The 24,965-nt window shown below is 41.3% G+C and overlaps 1 protein-coding gene across 3 annotated transcripts; it reads right to left on the bottom strand.

The window, feature by feature from the left end:
• Positions 1–238: 238 nt before the first annotated feature.
• Positions 239–24,306, bottom strand: oser1 (oxidative stress responsive serine-rich 1). Of its 3 annotated transcripts, none has more exons than XM_079681647.1 (6): positions 24,250–24,306; positions 21,882–22,150; positions 21,634–21,786; positions 6,408–6,517; positions 5,165–5,272; positions 239–2,384 (listed from the first exon to the last, which is right to left on the bottom strand). In XM_079681647.1, the coding sequence occupies exons 4-6, from the start codon at positions 6,482–6,484 to the stop codon at positions 1,664–1,666; spliced, it is 906 nt and encodes a 301-aa protein (XP_079537773.1). In that variant the 5' UTR covers positions 6,485–6,517; positions 21,634–21,786; positions 21,882–22,150; positions 24,250–24,306; the 3' UTR covers positions 239–1,663. The 3 variants fall into 3 exon arrangements, with proteins under 3 accessions (XP_079537773.1, XP_079537774.1, XP_079537772.1); XM_079681648.1 differs by having other exon boundaries at positions 21,634–21,775; XM_079681646.1 differs by lacking the exons at positions 21,634–21,786; positions 21,882–22,150; positions 24,250–24,306 and adding an exon at positions 8,037–9,145.
• Positions 24,307–24,965: the final 659 nt, after the last annotated feature.

The following is a 24,965-nucleotide window of genomic DNA, read 5'->3' as shown; positions in this document are numbered from 1 at the left end:
GCCAGTCTTTATTGAGTGAAATGAGACAACAGCACATCACACTTCTGCACCAAGAGCTTTGGCAACTGCATCTGTAAACTGAAAACTTAATTTAAAACGAAGCACACAATGATGAGGAGGATGAGGGGGGGAGGAGGAGGAGGGGGAGGGGGAGGAGGAGGGGAAGGAGGAGGGGGAGGAGGAGGGGAAGGAGGAGGGGGAGGAGGATGAGGGCGAGACAAAACTAAGGAGACCAACATTGGTTTTTCTGTCAGTTTTAATGAAATGAGGAGGGGGATTTTCACCTGGGACAAACTCACGCCTGATCCATCTTCCTTCTACTGACATTCCTTCGAGGCCAACACAAAAACTCTACTTTATATTTCCTTATTATAATATAGTCTATTTTTCAGCTTAGTGAACCCGGACATGTTGAGGACCCCAAAGTGTTATGATATAAATGTATATTAGGGTCTTTAGGGCATAGAAACTGCCGGATGCTAACCTGCATACGTTGGGTAATTAGCGCCATTAGCATAAGTTGCGTGTTGCTGTGGTTTTGGAGGTCGTGGAGGAAGCATACATCCTGTCATGCACAAAACTGAGTTTTTTCTCTGTTGGCTTCTTTCTGAAAATCAAAAATTATGTCTTTTTCCCAAAATTCAGACTTTTTCTCCAAATCTCAAATTATGACTTTTCCAAAATCGCCAAAATGATGACTTTCCCCCAAAATTATGACTTTTTCCCCAAATCTCAAAATTCCCACTTTTTCTCAAAAGGCTTTTTCTAATTCAATTTCGGGATCAAAAATGGCAGTTTTGAATCCCCTAAAACTGTAAAAACGACCCAAAATGAATGAAAGTCAGTCCACAGAGAACAGAAAGATGTCCTCTTTCTTGTTAAAACTGCTGTTTTTGATCCTGAAAATATCAGAAATGGATTCAGCATCCCCAATAACCTCCAAAACCACTCTTAAACTGTCCAAATCTGCCACGCCCTTTGTTAGATATTGTCCCCATACTGTAGGCTATAATTCCAATGAACACAACTTATGCTAACTGTGCTAATGTCCCAACATCAGCAGGTTAGCATCCGGCAGTTTCTATGTGCTGGAGACCCTACTGTACATTTCTATCAGTAAACTTTGGGGTCTCAACGTGTATGAGCTGCATCAGACTTTTTATTTTAATCGTCTGTCATGACGAGAGACATCCTGTTAGCTATAAAGATTCACAAAATGCTACGTCTTTTAGCATTTGTAAGACATTTTAACACCACTTAAGGGGGTATTTTGAGATCCAATTTGATGACATTTAAGGAATCGCGGGAACCCTCGTAAACAACGGGAAGTGAAGTCCCTCAAAAATGTACTAAAGTCCTTCCTGATCCACGATACCGACATTCCTTCAACACAAAAACCTCCGTTACTTTATATTCCCTTAAGATATTATAATAGCATTTATTTTTTTAAGTGTACATCATCTCCGCCATGTGAGACATCCTCTTCTTATATTATAATTATAAAGAATCACAAATACTACTTCTTTTAGCATTTGTGAGACTTTGACTAAATGAAGGCATTTTAACATAAACAAAGGGAAGTTCAGATCGTTCCTGTCCTGAGGCCGTCGACTCAAAACCCTCCTTTACATTTCCTTCTGATACAATAATAGTATTTATTTTTTCAAGTGTACATCATCTCCGCCATGTGAGACATCTTCTTGGGGATGTACAGATAATACTCCATGTATCCGGAAAGGTCCTCTATTGTGATGTCGTCCACGTAAGCTCTCGCCTGCTCCGAACACGACCGCGTGGATCCGGACGAGGAAGAAGACGCCGCGCCGCCGCCGCTAACGATAGTTCTTCCGCACTCAGACGTGGCGTTTCGGAGCCCCGTGAAGGAATAAACCTCGACTCCCTGCCACGTTTGAGACGGATCCCGACACCGACACGTAGACTCGGCAGCAGCGTTCCCGCTTTCCTTCCAAACGCAGGAGCAGGGAACTTCTGCCAGGCGCTCAGATAAAACTCGGAAATCCGCAGATCCAGAAAGCCTTGCTCCTTCGCTGGCGCTTTTCTCCTCCTCGCTCGACTCCCCGGACGTTTCCTGCGCCTCAAACCCGGCACACGAGCCAAACACCAGAGGGGGGATGGGGTTAGGAGAGCCCGACGATGAGAGCTCTTTCTGGGCAGCAGAAGAGGCTGTGATCCCCTCTCCTGGAGGACGAGGCTCCGAGGGATCGGGCACAGCGAGGCGTTGTTGCTTCAGGCAGCCACTAGGGGGCGATACTGACGCCGCTGCCGCGCTGCAGTACGTGAACTTGGGCGGGTGGAGGATCGGGGATTTGGACCTTCGGCGACGCTGCGTTCTGGAGGCTCCTCTGGAAGACTTCCTCATGCAGCTGAAGACAAGGCAAGTTTATAGAGCTCCTTTCAACAAGAGGCAATTCAAAGTGCTTTACAAAAATAAAAGACATTAAGAAAATAGCATTTAAAAACATTTCATTTAGCTGAGGCTTTTATCCAGAGCGACTTACAATAAGTTCATTCGACCAGGAAGATACAAACTTGAAGAAAACAGAATCATATATCACACCAGATACTGACTGGTTTTCGGACCCCCCCAGACCCCCCCAATAAAGCAAAACTGCACGTTTCAGAGTGGCCTTTTCTTGTGGCCAGCCTAAGGCACACCTGTGCAATAATCATGCTGTCTAATCAGCATCTTGATATGCCACACCTGTGAGGTGGGATGGATTATCTCGGCAAAGGAGAAGTGCTCACTATCACACATTTTTTCAGATTTGTGAACAATATTTGAGAGAAATTGTTATTTTGTGTTTATAGAAAATGTTTTAGATCTTTGAGTTCATCTCATGAAAAATGGGAGCAAAACCAAAAGTGTTCCGTTTATATTTTTGTTCAGTGTATATATGTATATGGTACAAAATGCAGCAGCACGGTCACATGACTTCACGTCACCACCGCTAAGCTAAAGGAGGCTAATGTTGGGCTATAAAGGAACTACAGCACGGTCACATGACTTCACGTCACCACCGCTAAGCTAAAGGAGGCTAATGTTGGGCTATAAAGGAACTACAGCACGGTCACATGACTTCACGTCACCACCGCTAAGCTAAAGGAGGCTAATGTTGGGCTATAAAGGAACTACAGCACGGTCACATGACTTCACGTCACCACCGCTAAGCTAAAGGAGGCTAATGTTGGGCTATAAAGGAACTACAGCACGGTCACATGACTTCACGTCACCACCGCTAAGCTAAAGGTGGCTAATGTTGGGCTATAAAGGAACTACAGCACGGTCACATGACTTCACGTCACCACCGCTAAGCTAAAGGAGGCTAATGTTGGGCTATAAAGGAACTACAGCACGGTCACATGACTTCACGTCACCACCGCTAAGCTAAAGGAGGCTAATGTTGGGCTATAAAGGAACTACAGCACGGTCACATGACTTCACGTCACCACCGCTAAGCTAAAGGAGGCTAATGTTGGGCTATAAAGGAACTACAGCACGGTCACATGACTTCACTTCACCACCGCTAAGCTAAAGGTGGCTAATGTTGGGCTATAAAGGAACTACAGCACGGTCACATGACTTCACGTCACCACCGCTAAGCTAAAGGTGGCTAATGTTGGGCTATAAAGGAACTACAGCACGGTCACATGACTTCACGTCACCACCGCTAAGCTAAAGGAGGCTAATGTTGGGCTATAAAGGAACTACAGCACGGTCACATGACTTCACGTCACCACCGCTAAGCTAAAGGAGGCTAATGTTGGGCTATAAAGGAACTACACCACGGTCACATGACTTCACGTCACCACCGCTAAGCTAAAGGAGGCTAATGTTGGGCTATAAAGGAACTACAGCACGGTCACATGACTTCACGTCACCACCGCTAAGCTAAAGGTGGCTAATGTTGGGCTATAAAGGAACTACAGCACGGTCACATGACTTCACGTCACCACCGCTAAGCTAAAGGTGGCTAATGTTGGGCTATAAAGGAACTACAGCACGGTCACATGACTTCACGTCACCACCGCTAAGCTAAAGGAAGCTAATGTTGGGCTATAAAGGAACTACAGCACGGTCACATGACTCCACGTCACCACCGCTAAGCTAAAGGTGGCTAATGTTGGGCTATAAAGGAACTACAGCACGGTCACATGACTCCACGTCACCACCGCTAAGCTAAAGGAGGCTAATGTTGGGCTATAAAGGAACTACAGCACGGTCACATGACTTCACGTCACCACCGCTAAGCTAAAGGTGGCTAATGTTGGGCTATAAAGGAACTACAGCACGGTCACATGACTTCACGTCACCACCGCTAAGCTAAAGGAGGCTAATGTTGGGCTATAAAGGAACTACAGCACGGTCACATGACTTCACTTCACCACCGCTAAGCTAAAGGTGGCTAATGTTGGGCTATAAAGGAACTACAGCACGGTCACATGACTTCACTTCACCACCGCTAAGCTAAAGGTGGCTAATGTTGGGCTATAAAGGAACTACAGCACAGTCACATGACTTCACGTCACCACCGCTAAGCTAAAGGTGGCTAATATTGGGCTATAAAGGAACTACAGCACGGTCACATGACTTCACGTCACCACCGCTAAGCTAAAGGTGGCTAATGTTGGGCTATAAAGGAACTACAGCACGGTCACATGACTTCACGTCACCACCGCTAAGCTAAAGGTGGCTAATGTTGGGCTATAAAGGAACTACAGCACGGTCACATGACTTCACGTCACCACCGCTAAGCTAAAGGTGGCTAATATTGGGCTATAAAGGAACTACAGCACGGTCACATGACTTCACGTCACCACCGCTAAGCTAAAGGAGGCTAATGTTGGGCTATAAAGGAACTACAGCACAGTCACATGACTTCACGTCACCACCGCTAAGCTAAAGGTGGCTAATATTGGGCTATAAAGGAACTACAGCACGGTCACATGACTTCACGTCACCACCGCTAAGCTAAAGGTGGCTAATGTTGGGCTATAAAGGAACTACAGCACGGTCACATGACTTCACGTCACCACCGCTAAGCTAAAGGTGGCTAAGGTTGGATGTCATGACCTTTAGTCGTCTCATTTAGTCACACCTCCTCAGCTCGTATTGACCACAGACTGTATTTCAGTGTAAACTCACCCGTGCCAGTTGTCCTTGGGGCAGCTGAGTTTGGGTTTCGCTCCGCTCGGGTCCAGAGAGGCTCGAGATGCTCTGGGAGCCTCGCACACACTCACTGCTCCGGGTACACTGCAGAGAAGGAGAGGAAACATGTAAAAATGACTAAAACCACTGCGACACCTGAACTCCAAACTCTCTGCCTGCCCTCAAATATCTCATATATGCGAGTGAGAGGCAACTGACGTTTTTTAAATTATTCTAGAAATACTTAATTTTTTTGTTGATTTTGACTTATTTTAATCCACATGCTTACTTTAAATTATTTTTAAAATATTTCATATATTTTTTAAATGTTACTTTGACTTTTTTGGATTTGACAATTTTCTTTAAAGGTCCCATGTCATGCTTTTCCGGTTATTACCCGTCTCCTTGTGTGTTATGAAGCTTTTTCTGCATGTGAACGCTCTGCAGAGTCAAAACCCTCACAGTACACCCTGTAGGGAGTAAAACTCTAACCCAGAGAAGACCTGTCTGTGCTGCCCCAGAACGCCTCGTTGGACATTTCTCTTTTTCTATTTGTTTCTTCCGGGAAACAAGTGACGTCATGCGGTTCCCAAAACCAAAATGGACCAATCCGCGGAGCTCCTCACACACCAGGAGGGGTGGGGACCTTTAGCGTAAATGTTCGACTAACAGTCCCCTGGTTGGTAATAGACGAGTTGGGACGGTGGAGCAATGCTCTCCTCAGACCCATTCTCACAGCGTTAGAAACCTTTTTCTGACTCAACATCAAGCCACACTTATTGTTTTTACTTCGGCTGTGAGTGTGTGTGTGCTCAGGATGAGTTTCGCGCTGTCTCGCTGACCCGGAAATCACACCAGTAAGCCAGCTCATTGAGCAGCGAGCCTCGCAACGTAACCAATCAGAGCACAGTGGACTCACAGGGAGTGGGGGGGGGGGGCAGGAGCTCCAACAAGTCGTGTAGGACAGAGAGTGAATACACATACTACACAGAGATGCTGTTTGAGAAACCAATGTGAGTTTGGAACATTGAACAATGTAAATCTATTCTAGTAGACCTCAACAATGGAACTATGATCAGTAGAAATGGCCACGGGACCTTTAGATGATTCTAGAAATATTTTTATTTTTTTATATTTGTATTTATTCTACTTTGACATTAAACATATGTGGTAACCTTATGGTACCTTCTTGGTAATAAAACCCATTCTGACATTTGTTTCAGCGCATGTTGTTGTTTACCTCTCAGCGTCCACCCTCAGCTTCTTGAAGGCCGTCTGCAGCGTCTCGTCCTCACAGTCCTTCCCTCCTGCCTCCATGCTGGGAGGAGGGTGCTCTGACCAGCCACCCAGCTGAAAACAACAGGAAGGAATACAAGACTCAACAAACAGCTGAGGAACAGAGGAGGAAGTAATGCTTTACTCAAGTACAAGTACCAATTCATTATTGTCAAACTACTCCATTAGGTATAAAAACTAAAAGTAGTACAATGGCCTTTATGTGTGTATATAATTATATGTATACATGTGACATTTCTAGATGACATTACATGTTAGACGCTTTTTATCCAAAGCGACTAACATACTCAGTACTGAGGACAATCCCCACAGGAGCACTTTGGGGTGAAGTGTCTCAGGGACAACGACATGCTGACTGCAGTGGGGTTTGAACCTGTGACCCCCTGATCCCAACACAAAGGCTCTATCCACTGCGCCACACGCCTCCCATGCTTGATAAATCAAGAAGCATTTTACTGCTGTAGACAAACAAAGATCTGATGGAGTTTTTGTAAAACTAATTGACTCTTGTGTGACTTTAAGAGTCCACTAGTTTCATTTTTATGTTTATTTTCTACTCCTTTTCACAGCATGAGCAATGCCTTGTTCACATGCTGCTGTAACGGGATGAATAAGGTATATCTTATATTTTCTGGAGTAATTGTACTCACACCTGTATATGTCTATAGAAACTGCACATCACATCTTATTTTTATATTTTATGTCTTGTAAATGGCACTGTTGAGGAACCTGCAATCTAAGTGTTTCATACATTACATAAATAAACCTTTGAATCAATCTGTTTTTTGTGATGTCATCGTGACACTGTATTGCTCTGCACTCGACCTGTAATTGCTTTATCACCTAATTAAAGAACAAGAGTGATATATTGAGTATTTCCTCAACAAACAGACAGAAACATGGACACACACACACACACACACACACACACTGCATTTAACATGTACACTTCACTGGATGGACTTACATCTTTGCAAACTCACAAGAAGGAGAGGAACACCTGGAAACATTTCTCATTATTTGACTTATTTATGACCCTCACTGTGTTTTTAATGATTGATTTTGGAAACTGTTTATTTTATATATACTGTATTTGCACCATTCAATGTTACTGACCGAATAAAAGTGTCTTAAATGTTGATTAATTAAAGAAAGAAATAGACTGCTTGTGAACAGCGACTCTCAAATGTACAGTGTAACAGCAAAAGTGGCATAGCAGGTCAACAAGGCAAGCCACAATAATAAAGTCAAGCAGACATTAGTGTAAAATAATAACAAGTACACAACCATGACTAAAACAAAATTGTTTGTAGCAGCAATTTAAGTAAACCAAGTGACATATTAAATTATTTCAAGCTCAAAAATACGTTTTGGGACATTTATGAACAGATGTGTTCTTCATATAGTGATTATAGCACCGTACGATTGTAAGCAAGTGTTTATTTTGCATGTTTATCGCACACGATTTCAACAACTCTCACACTTACTGGCTAGTGCTAACAGGCTAGCTGTGCGCTGGACGTCGTTTAAAACAGTTTTAAAACATTTAAAAAGGTGTGGAGGTGATACTCACGGTTCAAGATATCTTGGTCGCAGTCAAGAGAGGTAGGGGGCATGAAAGGTGTTCACCCCGTCAACAACAATAACAACAACAACAGGCCTCTCTGGATGTTCGCCCAGCGAGGCTAGCTGCAGCTAACGGCTAAGAATGCTAACAGCGAAAACACGAACTGTGCCTTTTATGAAAAGCCTTCGGATGGATGTCTGGACTCGTATCCCGGAATGACTGGATTTCAACAATAACAGCTTTAGATGTAAACAGAAGAGCCGTTAACAGCTCTAATGGCGACTCCTTCTCTCTCCTTGTTTACAGTGACTCTGCAACAACCAGACCGGTGACGTAACCACCTCAAAATCACTCTGACGTCACTGCTGTTAGAAAATAATTAACTTCAGGTTTTTTTATTGTTATTTATTAATTATTATATAAATAAACGTACATTATTTTCCTATTCATGACATGGTTTACTATCCAGAGAAGTGAGAAAAGGGGGAAAGTGTTTATTACGTCTTTGTTATATAACAGTGTTAGATTACATCCATATGCAGAGGAGGGAAACTAACTACCTAGTAGCCTACATAGTACATTTACTCAAGTACTAATTCCGTCTATGACGGATTTATTTTCACAATGACGGAAAAATCTGAAAGCAGTCCGTCATTTTGACGGATTAGAACAAACACAGAACAGCGCCAACGTTCGAGTTATGCCGTTATGTCGTTTCCAGACCTAACTTTGCCGTACAAATCATTGAAATGTCTGGGAGTTTTTGCTTTACGCTGTTGCGTGCTCCCGCGAGGTGCAGTGGGCATGCATAACACCGGTGTTGTGCCAAATGATGCACTCCAGGGGAGAAATGCACCCCTTGTCACGAGAACGCGCATTTGAAAATTATACGTTTACACCTTAAAACGATGCTTAAAACGAAAAGTAAACGTCCAGGGTTTTTTTTAATGGTAATTTGCGGTCGTTTAGTGGTAGGCTAGCAAGTCATGATTCTTGTGTTTAGACTTTTCGCTCCGTATTTTGATGGTTGGGGTGTTGCAATATACGTTGGTCAGGGGGTGTGACGCTGACACATTATTGGTTGACGCACAGGTGGCCCGAGGGGACGACATGAGCCGAGGGACCAGCTACCACTAAACGACTCAGTCTGAAAATGACCATTAAAAAAAACCTGAACGTTTACTTTTCGTTTTAAGGTCTAAACGTTTCATTTAGAAATGTGCGTTCCCGTGACACGGGGCGCATTTCACGGCGGGGGTGCATCATTTGACACAACACCGGCGCTAACAGTTCACAACCCCCCCCCCCCCCCATGATCCTGTCCGTCAAAATGACAGACAGCAAAAAAGTCTAGCGCAACCTCTGGTACCACACTACATCATATGTTATCATATTGTGGATTTATTATATTATGTATTGTCCTATGTTATTTTTGGGTGCATTTGTTTTGAGGTTATAATTCATTAGTTATATATAATATATATATATATATATATATTAGTTATATTCATTAGCCGATTCTTTTGAAAATTAGCCAAATGCAGCAGCACTTGGATGCACTCCAACCAAAACCCAGGCAGTGATAAAGCGCACCATTTGTAAAGGCAAACTATCCTTTAAAGCAGGGTCAACAAAGAATCTCCATCGCCACTTAAAAACACAGTATCTAATAATAAAGAGTTGCGTGAATTTCATTCAAGGCAAGACAACTTTATTTACTTAACACACACAGAGGGTCAATTCAAAGTAGTACATTCACTGACATGGATATGGCGCCACCTGGTGTCATGTTTACAAAGAAGATTATTGACATTAGGTCTGGCAATACAGTCAATCATTATCCTGGTGATTATTTTGCTTATTTTCCCTTCAAAGAGCCATCACTCCCATCACTAATGGCTGCCCAGGCTTAGGGTCCATGTGGAGAGGTGCATCAGAAGAGTCAAAGAGAACAAAGTATTTGACAAAGCCATACCACTGTCTGTGTGTGGAAGCATTGAGGAGCTCTTCAATGTGCCTTGCTTCCTGGTCAACTACCACAACGGACCGCTTCAGGATGGAGGCCAGCAGTTTTACTGTTGCTTGTCCACTTTGTCAGATCGAAACCTCCCTTTGCACAAAGGTCCTTGAGTTCTTCACATAACTTCACAGCTTGATCAGCAGAAGCCACACATTTTAAGCAGTCGTCAACATAGACATTTCTTCTGACAGTGTCAACAGCTTCTGCAGAGAAATCCTCTTTGTTGTCTTCAGCGGTTTTAGTGAGAGCATAGGTTGCACAACTTGCTGATGAAGTGGCACCAAATAGATGAGCTGTCATCCTGTACTCAGCGAGAGGTAAAGTGACATCTCCCCCTGGCCACCAAAGAAAGAGAAGATAATCCTGATGGGCAGGAGCCACCTTGACCTGATGGTACATCCCCTCGACATCAGCCATGAAAGCTCTCTGTTCTTGTCTGAATGGAATGAGCACACCAAGCAGCGTGTTGGGAAGATTGGGACCCTGAATAAGCTTGTCATTTAATGAATATCCTTGATAAGATGCAGAACAATCGAACACTACACAAATCTTGCAACAATATCTACTAAAATAAAGCATACAAATACAGAAAGTAATGTAGTAGGCCTGTTATACTGAGTGATATATATTGTACACACTGCTCTGCTTTCTGCACAGACCTCACAGCTGTTCTCACTGTAAACATCGCGTTGCGATGAAAGCAGTTACTAATATAATATCCAAGGGATGCATGCAGAGCTGTCATTGGCTGAGATAAGTCCGGCCGTGCGTCATCAGTGTCTCCTCGGTTAGAGCTCCTCCAGAGAGCCTCCTCGATGCTCGATGCTCGGTCCTCGAAGTCATTTAGAGAAATGAGATGTCCTTCAAAATGGCGCGCTGAAATTCATTTTTGGGTCACTACCGGAGGACCGAAGAGTCGAGGAGGGGACATTTGAGTATTGAGAAACCTCTAGAGAGATTTCTCTCTATGACTCTGGCTTCCCTTGCCTCACAGTCCAATCAAATCGTATCAACTTAGTGACGCGCTCGGTTTCCCTCCACAAAATAGCAATGGGATTTCTCCATAGGATTTTGGAAAATAGCTGGAAAACGAACGTGTTAGGTAAATGCACGTTTTGTTCAGTCGGATAATATCCACATGTCTACCCTACTTTTATCATTTTCGAATCATAAATCTAATCGATAGAAGATAGATAGCGTCACTGCACCACTCTCACCGCCGTTAGAAAGTAGCAAGCAACTGAAGCAAGTGCAATTATGGAGGGTGGAGATTTGGAGTATTTAATCAAAAATAATTGTACTAAACTTCCGCTGCAGCAGCAACAACAAATACAATCTGATGACAGGCCAATGCCCAAACTGGAGCTGTGTACAGCGAGGAACAAAGGAGCGAACCGGACGTAAAACGTTAAAGGTCTTGTTGGAGATTTGGAGGATGTTGCAAACCAACCTCGTCTCCGCGTGTCGTTTGACAAGCTAGGTGAATTCGGGAAAAGAGAGGGATTAAGAAACACCAGAATACAAGTTAAACAATAATCCTGCTTTTAATGATATACAGTAACGATACAAAATACAAATACAAAGAAATCACGAAGCACTCTGCAGAGTACTCCGGGCTCAGGTTCTACCCCCAGTGTGAGACAGGTCTCAGGAACGGCTGGTGAAAAACAAGAGCGCGAACCAAAGGAAAACACAGTCTTTCATACTAAAACACAGGAGGAGGAGGTGTACGTGCTTTCCCCCAGAGGTCATCTTATTGGCAGAGACCAACACATGGCCTGTCGCACCCAATCAGTGCGACACAGCAGAAGAAACCCGGAAACAAAAAGTCTCATTCAGTTTGACGAAGACCAGACACCTTTTGGTGTCTGGTACGAACCTGCTCTAAACAACAAGTTTCCTTATCTTATTTCACATCTTGCAGCCAGCACACACACATCTCCTTTATGGCCCTTGGTCCCTGAGTCCATCTTCCCCCCTTCAGGTTACCACACACAAGTTAAAAGTATGTTTTAAGATATAGTTGTTATAGTTGGCTAAATATACGTAATACATGTTAATTACTTTCATATCAATAATAACGAGGAACACATTACCTATGCTCTCAAGCAGTAAAAAGTACCGCACACTCATTTAGCCTGCAGCTCTTTCAGACACTTGAGCTATTGTTCTTTAAGAATATTCCCTGCAGAATCTTTATTTCAAATAAAAGGTTTCACATTGCATATTTCCAGCTTCCTTTACACATACTGCTATTATTAATACAAAGCAATCAACCACACACATATATTTAAAACAAGTAGATTTCCCTGATCATTTGACATGCTGCTTCCATTTCCCATAGAGTAATAAAACATGTTTAAGCTAATTTCTCCACGATGTTTGTAGCCCTCCAAAAGTCATGAGTTTTGGTTGATTAACAGAAGTTTAATTGTTCTTGTGGCTTAATGGCTTCCCTGAACTTCCCTTCACCCCAAAGTCAGCTTACTAGGAATGAATACATTTTATTGATAAGCTCAAAAGGACGTTTATCTTGTTTACTGCTGGGTGACCCAAGTCTCCAGGCCTGCAGGATGTGTAGGAGATAAACATTAATTCTACAAGACTTTAACTGCCTTATATCTGAAAATGTATCTGGGACTTCCCCTGTTAATTGCAAGGACTATTGATAATTAACAGAGAGACCCTAGGGGCCTCTTCTTGGTATCTGCTAGGCAGAAGTCACTCAATGCAGAAATCACAAGTTTAACACATAGTCTATATAAGGTGACATTAAAATGAATATACCAGATTGAATTTTCCTGCCATAACACGTTACTTTAATCCTTCAAATAATTCAAATAATCCTTCAATTCCCCCTTTTTGGTCTCGAATTAACGAGACCAACACACATAAGACATTTGAAACAAAACTACTGTCCTTCTTTAATACTGTGTCTGTCCCCCTTCATTAAACCTTTGAGAACAGAAAACAACCTCCAATGACAGTGAAGAAACTATCAGTGAGAGCCTGAGTGCCAGAAAGCAGCATCCTTGCGTGTTGTTGAATCATCAGGCCCCCCCCCCTCAGCAGAATACGCCAACAAGGGCAGCTGATAGGGAGGGGGAGATGTGGCCTTTCCTTCAAAGGTGGAACTGATTAATCTGATCAGAGAGAAGTAGACTCCTCTGCTGCCTCGAGAAGTCCCCCAGCCCGCTGACGCCTCCTTCCAAGTCGTCTACTGTAGGGATGTCCGCGAGGTCCTTCTCCTCCAGTCCGCTGATGCCTGCTTCCAAGTCGTCTGCTGTAGGGATGTCCGCGTTGATGATAGCCAGGTCCGTCCTGATGTCCTCCAAGGTCCTAGCCGGAGTGTTCCTCGCCGCACACTGGCTCCAGTAGTACCAGATGTCCCCCTTTGCTCCTCGGCGGACGGCATGAGATGTCCTCTGGGTCACTCTGTAGAGGCCGGAGAACCTGGGGTTGAGTCACGTAGGCCTGACGACCTTCAGCTAGACGAACTCCGCTGTGTCGGCCTCCTGCTCCTCGGGTCCCCCTTTTGGCGTCAGCAACCTGTGTGGAGAAATCTGATACCCACCCCTCAAGTCTACGCTCAGTGCTTCTGGGCCCTCAGGTGTTTGACCCACCACTGGTAGGCCACTTCAGAATTCTAATACTTGGCCTGTGTCAACAAAATAAACCCCAACATCTTCAGGTGAACTAAATAACATATCTCAATAGCTCTGAATTCCTGACAAGCATCTGTGTTATTATAAATGAAATCCTTGAGATCCCATTTAAAATCTAAATGTAATATGAACTGCTAATGTTTCTGGTAATGGAACACACTAATGTTATGGATTAAAAACAACTAAAATCATGATACTGACAAAGTGAATAATTTCCAGGCGAGACTGCTTCTACCTGTCACTGCTTGGATATTATCAAGCTGAAAAATGAATACAGAAATTCAACATACTGTCATCAAATGTCTTTCTATTATGACTTTAAATTAAATGTACATCCCCATAATGATCTAAACAGTCTATGGCTTTTACTTCTTTACCAGGCTAGTTACAAGATGTTGTCTAAATTAAATTCTATCTCATTACATTACTATGTTTTAACTTAGCTGTAATATGTTCTTTCTACACTTCAAACCTCAGTTACTTTAATACCTGTTGAAATATTACAAAATTGTTTTCATTATCACAGTTCACCTTCTCATTCTCATTCTGGAATGACCTCTCTCAGTAGCCCCTTGGCCACTGATTCTGCATCTGTGTTACCTGTTATAACTCAATCAATATTAGAAACATGTCAACATTAATCAAACATTATCTTATCCCCAGATATGGAGCAGGTTAAATCTAAAACTGTCAATCAATGGTCAGATTGAACATCTGAGTTGGGGCGGCAGGTTTCTTCCAGTCCCTAAATGAAAATATCCCGCACTCCCCCTTTTTACACATGTAAACATGTGTAATAAAATCCTGTATGGGAAGAAAACCTTCAGGTAACCAGTGGTTATAAGAAAATACCAAACATCATTCACAAAAGTATATCCATCATCTTTCACAGTAAACACTCCAGGGAAAATAAGTGTTCATTTCCAGCTGGCAGTCCTAAAAGAAACAGAATCTTTAGATTTTAGTTTGAGTTTTACGTTTGCAAACCGCCAACTCCTGTGGGAATTAGAAACGGGTCACATGTGCATTTTTCCAAATGCGTGGAATTGTAGGAAACCTGTGTTTCCCATGGAGCTCCAAAATAATGTATTAGTCCAAAGACATGCTCGGTTAGTTATTGTTTTAGAATCATGCAGTTACACTGATCACATGCAGAAATTCATTCACACCCACACTGTCAGGTTGTAAAGTCAAGTTTGGTCAGCCCCAGAGTCAGTCATTGATAGTGCTTTTCTCAAGTCACACTGTCAGTCAGGGTCAAAGGTCATTTGGTCTCAGTTTCATTGGCCATGTGTCGTGCTCTGCAGAGACTTTGATATTTCAGCATAGGCCAGTATCCTTTGTCTACAAAAATCAGTCATATATGGAGCGCCATCATTTATCAATTCACGATTACCACTTTAAGTCAGATATCTCTAACTTGTCATCGGGACGGCTGCTTCCCACATTTCCTGCAACTTGGTACAAAACTCACTTCATAATAGTACTACTACTACTGCAATTTATTTACACCTAAGTAGTACTAAAATGTCTAAGAAATCTAATTCAGAAACTTGTGTACATAACTATTATCTTAAGTCAAAACATTACTAGGATCTGTGTAGCTCTGCATTTCATAGCTCATTATACTCATTTATCTTCAATTCCGGTCTACTTAAAAACAATGTTAAACTCTTTAGCAGTGTGTGGAACCTTGGGTGTCCGAACATGCAACCATCACCCTTTACTCTATCAAGGATTAAAAACAGTTTCCATCCTAAAGCCCTCCTATGGTAATAACTATGCCACAATGGTGAAATCAATATTGTAACAAATGAAATCACTGCTTTATTCACACATGAATAAAAATCTCTTGAAGAATAATTTATTAATATGATGGAAAGATTGAAGAATATGGTTCTACACTGTGCTACTCCAAAACACCCCCTGCTTAAAGTGTAGTGCATATTTCCCTCATGTCTCCCCCTTTAACCCTCAGTGTGTTTTTAGGATGATTTTCTCATTTTACATTAATAGTTTCCTCTTTACTGCTATTTTGAATTTACCAATCGATTAATTCATGGTTAATACCTCTTTTTATCTTTACTTATTTATCAAGTCAATTTAAGTTCTTTAAATGTGGTGTCTTCTATGCGCGTTTTGTGAATAAGTGTGTTTATGTGTAAACTCACTCATTCCCGTTCTCCTTTTCTCCTCCCCTGGTTGTCTCAAGCCGTGACCCCGACCTCCTCACTTCAAATCGACTATGCCAACTCCTCTGATTCTGTCTTCTCTTCAGTCCATCAGCTCTTGAATCCATCCGCTGTAACTGTTTTAGGCAGCCTTTGGCCCAGTCACATCTGCAGCCCACATCATGCCACTGTTCTTTGCACTGCTTAGCATTTCATCTCCCCTTTACAGTCTCTCTGCTGCTTCCTGGAGGGCGGATTCTGCTCTCATGTCCCCCACTCTGCTCCTGTGCCAAATCTCGTGGCTCAGCTTCATGCCCTGTCTGAGGGACTGATGAGAGTATTTCTGTATGTCAGCAAGCGGTTTGGTACTGGATGCCTCAGGCGGAGACGGTTCAGCTCCGGTTCTCTGTCTGTTTGATGGAGAAGGAGGAGCCTCCTTCTGGGTTGGGTCTTTTGTCTGCTTGGAGGGACGGGGTCGTAGCCTTTCTAACTCAGAGGGGGAGTCCAGGTCCCGGGACGCATTATCCATAAGAAATCTAGCACACTGAGATTGAATCAATCCAACCCTTTCCACTCTGTCTCTTTCTAATCATACTATATGTCTTAGTTGCTAAATGCCATCTAAACAACACCATTAATGTCTACTAATGATATTACAAAAACTCCCTCTATAAATTGTTTCATCCATTGTTACATATCTACCCAACCTGAGTCTTTCAGGAAACCATTTTCTTCCATAAATTGAAATACCTGTTTCAAGCATTACATATTTCACACACTACGAAAGAACATCTCCATACTTTCTCCAATATTTTAAATCCCACTGTTACTTAGAACAATAGTAAACCTGCAGAGCACACTGATCAGATCACAGTAATATAATTTGACTCAAGTGTAGGCCCATGTCTACTTTCCATTATACTTATTACTTTTGGTGAATATTTATTTATATTGTCTAAATACCTTGTCTATGATGTGCAAAAAGTTAGAGTATAAAAATGTGTTTTTCTTAATGTATTTACACTCCACGGATTCTTGAGTTTACTCATCTCCTAGTGTTGTCGTTCCTAAAAATGTTAGCAAACACAAAACTCCCACTACAACATTTATAGATAAATTGATCTAGCAAAATGAACTCTTTTCTAATTCAAAATGTGACAAAAGAACAATGATTTGTCTTTCACAAGATGGTGGTCTAACAGAATGACTCTTGACCTCATGGGGTCAAATAGATTTAGCCATGAGGCGGCTGACTTTAAAATGAACTGGGACAAAGAAACCACATGCATGTGGGTACATTATAGTCTAGAAATATAACCCAAAACAACACTACTTAAAAATAATAACAATTCAAATGACTTCTGGTGAAAAGCATGAAGAACAAAACAACTTAATCTACTCTCAATGTTCATGTACACCATCACTGTGTATTTAATCAGTAGTTACCGGTTGTATCCTTAATCAAACTATTTCACCATCTTCACTTATTTTAGGTTACTCATTCAACAATATGACATTCTCCCGAATAGTAGTTAACTTTATATAACTTTTACTCTCTATATTTTAGAAACAACCTTACTTTTCTCTCTCTCTCTGTCTACTCTCCAAAACATCTCATTTCTCCTGACCACAAGTTTCTCATAAATCACCCCTTTGTGTAACCGTGTGAGATGGCTGGAGTAAAACCTCTTGCAGGACCTCTGTCATGCTTAAACATTAACAGATTCCCTCTGACGAACTCACAAAAATCTTCTCTTTACTTTCTACTCTTTTGTTCCTGTATTTAATATAATTTTCCCCTTGGAATATAATTAAGTACAATCCTTAGTTAATGACAAATACCATGAAATTCACAACGCAATGCAACGGTATCAATCAGTTGTCAAAGACTATATTTAAATAGCAGCAAATCATTGTTTCTTATTTATTTCAATATATCTACCACTTCAAATCACACCTTGATCTGTTCATTTTCTATGTATTTCACTCCAACTTCAGATCACTAGAGAAAAAAGCAAGCAGACACACTCCGGGCTGCTGCTGCTGCTCTCGAGAGGAAAAAGGGTGGGGGGAACTTTCACAGACAAATACTGACACCCCCGTCTCTCTCCCCTGCTGTAGCTCTCAGCCTCTCCTTTGGAAAAGGGGGGGCTTCTTTCAACAATTAACACTTCTGCTATCCTCTTATTCAATTTTTTTTTTTTTGCTTGAACCCACTGTCCTCGTAAGCTCTTAACTCACGCTCCTCTCGTTAAACTTTTCCCTTCATTATGACTTCGTATCTATTCATCTGACTTAGGCTGTTTCTGTTACCAGTCAATATTCACAGACTTCATATCTATTGATCTGACTTACTGTCCTTGTTACCAGTAAATGTTCACAGATTCAACCCCCACAGAACAAAGGATTAATGAGGTCCGGTCACTTCAAAATTGCTTTTTGAAGGTTGCGTTACTCTCCTTTGGATTTTACTTATAACTCAACTTCGATTCCTATGAACCTAAGAATTGTTATTCAGATTCGTCTCCTGGATGCCGTCTGAAAACGGTCACTGGACGTCCCCCAACGAGTCTTCAGCCGTCTCCTTTCTGAAAAAAGTACGGGGCCTTTCACCTTCGTCTTACATACCTCGTTGATTCACTTTTATGTTATATAACTTTCCTACCTATCTAAAATATGTATTTGTATATTCCACCGCAACAACTATGACACCGGAATATGTCTCTGACAACTCTAAAATTTAGTTTAGCCAATTACAGACCTTCGATAGAAACAGGCTTGTCTGCTCACCTTTCAATTGAAGGATCCTCGTTTTAGTTGTCAGAGATTATTCCAGGCCTCTTCTCCGGACCATTCGTCCGCTTGCCGCTGGTGGTCTCTTCCCCGAAAACACCCCACTCAGACACGTCGGGTCACCACTTGTTGGAGATTTGGAGGATGTTGCAAACCAACCTCGTCTCCGCGTGTCGTTTGACAAGCTAGGTGAATTCGGGAAAAGAGAGGGATTAAGAAACACCAGAATACAAGTTAAACAATAATCCTGCTTTTAATGATATACAGTAACGATACAAAATACAAATACAAAGAAATCACGAAGCACTCTGCAGAGTACTCCGGGCTCAGGTTCTACCCCCAGTGTGAGACAGGTCTCAGGAACGGCTGGTGAAAAACAAGAGCGCGAACCAAAGGAAAACACAGTCTTTCATACTAAAACACAGGAGGAGGAGGTGTACGTGCTTTCCCCCAGAGGTCATCTTATTGGCAGAGACCAACACATGGCCTGTCGCACCCAATCAGTGCGACACAGCAGAAGAAACCCGGAAACAAAAAGTCTCATTCAGTTTGACGAAGACCAGACACCTTTTGGTGTCTGGTACGAACCTGCTCTAAACAACAAGTTTCCTTATCTTATTTCACATCTTGCAGCCAGCACACACACATCTCCTTTATGGCCCTTGGTCCCTGAGTCCATCTTCCCCCCTTCAGGTTACCACACACAAGTTAAAAGTATGTTTTAAGATATAGTTGTTATAGTTGGCTAAATATACGTAATACATGTTAATTACTTTCATATCAATAATAACGAGGAACACATTACCTATGCTCTCAAGCAGTAAAAAGTACCGCACACTCATTTAGCCTGCAGCTCTTTCAGACACTTGAGCTATTGTTCTTTAAGAATATTCCCTGCAGAATCTTTATTTCAAATAAAAGGTTTCACATTGCATATTTCCAGCTTCCTTTACACATACTGCTATTATTAATACAAAGCAATCAACCACACACATATATTTAAAACAAGTAGATTTCCCTGATCATTTGACATGCTGCTTCCATTTCCCATAGAGTAATAAAACATGTTTAAGCTAATTTCTCCACGATGTTTGTAGCCCTCCAAAAGTCATGAGTTTTGGTTGATTAACAGAAGTTTAATTGTTCTTGTGGCTTAATGGCTTCCCTGAACTTCCCTTCACCCCAAAGTCAGCTTACTAGGAATGAATACATTTTATTGATAAGCTCAAAAGGACGTTTATCTTGTTTACTGCTGGGTGACCCAAGTCTCCAGGCCTGCAGGATGTGTAGGAGATAAACATTAATTCTACAAGACTTTAACTGCCTTATATCTGAAAATGTATCTGGGACTTCCCCTGTTAATTGCAAGGACTATTGATAATTAACAGAGAGACCCTAGGGGCCTCTTCTTGGTATCTGCTAGGCAGAAGTCACTCAATGCAGAAATCACAAGTTTAACACATAGTCTATATAAGGTGACATTAAAATGAATATACCAGATTGAATTTTCCTGCCATAACACGTTACTTTAATCCTTCAAATAATTCAAATAATCCTTCAGTCTCCTGATTTAGTTTGTGAATGAATGTTTATTAGAGTTTGGGCTGGAGAGTGCGTGCGGACCTGTGTCGGTCAGATAACAGGCGTGTGTAAGTCCTGCATCTGTATGATACAAATGTGTGTAAAATGATACCGTGTGCTGTAATCACTCGTCTGGTTAAGGCCCAGATACACCGGCCCGAAATCGGCAGTAAATAGGAGTCGGGCCGAACATGAGCGTGGGCACTCCCTATTCGGAGTGGTGTGCGCCGCACCGTCGGGTCTTTTCTGCCGACCTGACACCTTTTCATGCCGATTACACCACCGGAAGTCGGACAAAGGGATAACACTGATTGGCTGTTCAGCTAGCGAATCAGTGTATGAGAAGCGTTAACGGAAGTGAGGGAGGTAAACAAATGATTTAAAATGGAAGATGGAACACACACGGACGGCTATTTCACCTCATCGGTTTATAGAGCTCCTGTTCGTTCATGTTTTCAATGGACGAGAGTGAAAATGGAAAGAAAAACGCTATTTTTTGTTTGTTTATATCACGGAGTCTGTTCTTCTTCTCTGTCTTCCGGTTGTTCCGGTTTTTGCCTCTTTTGAATGATGAATACACACTACCGCCGCCTGCTGGTAAGGAGAGTTATTGCCACTCACGCATACGCAGTTCATACGTGCTCGGCTCGGATTTGCGGTGTGTTCCAGTGCGCGAAGTCGGCAAATACGCAGGAGAGTCCGGTGACGCAACAGTCGGTCTCGGCGTCTTCTCAGGTGACCCCTTACGAAAAAACACTATAGTATTACTATTAAGAATTACTATAGAAATACCACAAAAAACTGCTATACTATTTCTATGGTGTTTTGGGACACACTATAGAGAATTACTTTAGTAATACTATAGAGTTGGCTATGGTGATCTTATAGTGAAGTCACAGTTATACTATAGTGTTTCCTGTAGTATTTCTATGGTTTTTCGGCCACTATAGGAAATTACTAGCTATACTATCGAGTTTTATGTAGTATCACTATAGTGCTTTCTATATTATTTCTATGGTTTTTTGGAACACACTACAGAACATTACTATAGTAATACTATAGAGTTGGCTATGGTGATCTTATAGTGAATCTATAGTTAATTAGCTTTAATAATGATGTATTCATCCCTATAGTAAGTATGGTATTAACAAATAAAAGTTAGCAGGCAGAGCAGTTTCAATTTGAAAGATAGGGACTTTATTAACAAAATAAAATACATTGTTCACAGAATATGAATACGAATAAGTTAAATGTAAAAAAATTACAAGAACAATTTCAGGCCTGAAACAGAAATGGTTGGGCAATGAAATTAAGGGAAAAAGTGTCCCAACCCCTATATACAGTATAAACACATTTCACATTCATATACTTACAACCCATGCTTCTCTACCAAGTCAGAGAAGCAAACTCTGACAAGTTTGAGGCTGGTCTTCTCGGTAAAAATGCCATTTTGCAGTTCATCAAATACTTCTGGAATTTTCTTCTTAAGTAGATCAGTTAGGCCATTCAGAAGAACTGGTTCTTAGCTGAACAAAACAATAAGAGCAAGCACAGCACAAAGTAAAGTTCTGGCCTGTGTGATTTTTTGAAACACAATTTAACAAGCATGGTACATGTATACCTGAGTTTGACAGACTTCTCTTAGGACAGGCTGAAGATCCGGTGCTTCAGAAAAGTGCACTTGGAATCTGTCAAAGTTACTGATTCTCACTTCTATCAACATCTATAAACTCTTTGAAGTCTGTGTTGTATTTTAAAATCCTATCAAGGACAAATCCAGATGCACCTGTTACTTCCAGGAGATGGTTTGTGCTTTGGACACTGTAGATTTTTCTTTTAATTTACTTTTTGCTTGGACTTTAACAGATTCCTGCAGCTCATTCCCGCTTCCTGTAATTATAAGAAAAAGACAAATTCATCCTGATGTTGACTAATCATATTATGCCAGATTAAATTAAATGCCATCATCTATCATCTTCTAGTTAAACCCATTAATACACACCTTATATAAATTATAAGCAGTATGGTAATTTTAAGTGAATTAACTTCACCAATAAAGACAACTTCTAGAGAAGCACAGGGGAGATTCTGCCCAGCCTCCAGTGGCGTTTTCTCCTGGAGGCTGGGTATTTCTTTATATTTTTTATTTGTATTAAAAAACATTTCTCCGCTGTGGTCAGTGAGTATTTTACAAAGACTGAAACAGCGCCCCTCTAAATTAATGTGTGGTGAAACACAGTATTGCACGCTACACTCACTCTATACTACACCCGCAGTCCGCTGTGTCAGGGACATGTCAAGGAAAGCCCGCCGGCCTTCCCTTCCAACGATTTGATTGGTCGGAAGGAAAGCCCGCCGGCCCTTCCCTTCCGACCAATCAAATCGGGAAGGCCTAACTGCCGTGCGTGACGCTGCGTCTCACATACACAGTTGCCTTAGCGACAAGAGACAGATATGAAATCTCCCTTCTACACAATATAATATTTGCAAGTATAGAGTAGTGGCTGATGTTTTAGTCAGAAACAGGTCAACTGTAGTGTACACGTACTACTAATAAATAACTTTAGTGCGAGTAAGTTACGTATTTGCACTGTAAGAGACTGTATAGCAACGCAGCCTCACTCGCACTTTCTCGCCACATCTGGCCGAACAATGAAACCTAGCCAAAGTAGCTAGATAGCATTAAACATATAGCTGCTAATGCTATCAATATAATGCCGATTGAAGAATGATCACAGAAAAGACATTTAGTTAAGATAAAATAAATATAATAAAAGAGAAGAAGAACGGCCTAAAGGAAAATAATTGTCATCCAGGCAGCTAAACTCAAACAATAGTTAGCTGTTCAACACTGGCAAAACATATTTAGTTAAGTTTAAAAATATGTATTTAGACCCCTAGCTTGCTCACATTATGACAATATAGACAAGTTTACGCGCCAAAACACGGGTAGCGCCATGACACTACACAAATGCACTTCATTTCCGCCGGAAGTCTTTTGCACAGCGTCTGTCGGTGTAAACCGATGTAAACAGTCAGACGGGCACTGGTGTAAACACAGCGATTTCGATGCTAACAGTGATGCTAGCTTGGGAACACGATTGTACTTCTTTGACTGGAGATGGCGTTACTCTCCCCCACCCGAATTCAGTGCAAAACTGGGAGGATAACATGACGACGTGGCCCAGCATAAAACCAAAATAAACTGCCTTATTTAGGTCATGCCCACAGGAGCCAACAGTTGTCTGTTGTTTACATAATGCACAATTTACATGATCTCTTTATGCTGTGCAATATATCATATGTGCCTGTACTGTTTGAGTGAAAATAAAGTTTGATGTAATTTAATTTCATTATTGCACTGTTATTGCATTATTGCATTTCATATGTTCCTTAGAGTGCTACAATTTCTTTTAACACAGTTCATCATTCATATTAAGCTCATACTGTACATAAATAACACTGAATGAATTAATTGTTGAGAGGAAACTAAAGAAATGGCTTCAACAAGAAAGATCACATGTTTAATCCTAACAGGTATTACAAATTAAAATATAAAAGCAGCCCACACAATTACATCACTATGAAAATATTCATATATAATATTAAAAAATACAATGCATGCAGTATTTGTTGTGTTTATCTGTATTTAATGAACAACATGGCTGGGTGCTGGGTGCTGGTTTGTGGTCGTAGCACTCTCTATCTAACCACTCGTTCAGGTGCTTTCTCGAGTGATTGCAACCAACTACCGCACACGTAGTTCCCGAACCACTTTTCTTCATGTTGTAATTGTTATATCCTCTTTGTCTCTGCGATATCAGTGCTTTGTCGGCACAACGGAGCTAGCTAGCAAAACAAACCCAGTCCGCCAAAACGGAAGTGCATTGCATCGAAGGGAGGAGTTCAGGATGTAGAGCGGAAACGGCTCAATAACTTGTGTATATCTGCTCACTTTGTTAAAAACGTTTTGTTTCTGTATAACTTACCTAGAGTTAGACTCTACTCCGCTGACATCCATGGTCCACAGCAGCCAGAGGTGAAATGGCAGTTGGGACATTTGATTGACAGTTGGACAGTTGAAAAATGATACATTTGAAATAACTCAACCGTGATTGGGCAGGACAGTGCCCAATGTTAGTTCCCAATGTTAGCCCAATGTTAGCCCAGTGTTAGTCAACACTAGTGCATTTTTATTTTTTCTATGTACACACATGTGTGTGTAAAATAGTTCAGAAATGACACTGAATGTGTTGAATTGCCTTTGACACAGCAGTTTGTTAAAAAAAAATGACACATTAATTCTAGGAGTGTAATACTTTTACAAACACTATGGTAATAATATGCATTCATTATGACAATATCATACTATTATAGGAGTGTTCTATAGTGTGTTCAAAAAACAACTACAGAAACACTAAATATTATACTACAGAAGTACTATTTAAAATAATATAGTCTTGATACAGAAACACCAAAAAAAACACTATGGTAATACTTTTACAAACACTATATAATAATATGCATTCACTATGACAATATCATGCTATTACTATAGGAGTGGTCTACAGTGTGTTCAAAAAACAACTACAGAAACACTATATATTATACTATAGTTATACTATTTAAAATAATATAGGAATACTACAAAGATCTAGATATAGTATTACTATTGAAATATTATAGGGCTACTATAGCTAGTAAA

The sequence above is a fragment of the Notothenia rossii genome, assembly GCF_949606895.1.
Source record: "Notothenia rossii genome assembly, chromosome: 5".
Lineage (NCBI taxonomy): Eukaryota > Metazoa > Chordata > Actinopteri > Perciformes > Nototheniidae > Notothenia > Notothenia rossii.
Note: the sequence above shows the minus strand (reverse complement) of the source record. Positions and strands in the feature narration are given on the sequence as shown.

Bases quoted from the DNA above. Each gene is read 5' to 3' on its own strand.
- oser1 (XM_079681647.1), bottom strand. From the start codon at position 6,484: ATGGAGGCAGGAGGGAAGGACTGTGAGGACGAGACGCTGCAGACGGCC. The intron at 5,273-6,407 runs GTAAACAACAAC...CCTTCTCTGCAG, and splicing joins CTGAGGGTGGACGCTGAGAG to TGTACCCGGAGCAGTGAGTG. The intron at 2,385-5,164 runs GTGAGTTTACAC...CCTTGTCTTCAG, and splicing joins CCCAAGGACAACTGGCACGG to CTGCATGAGGAAGTCTTCCA.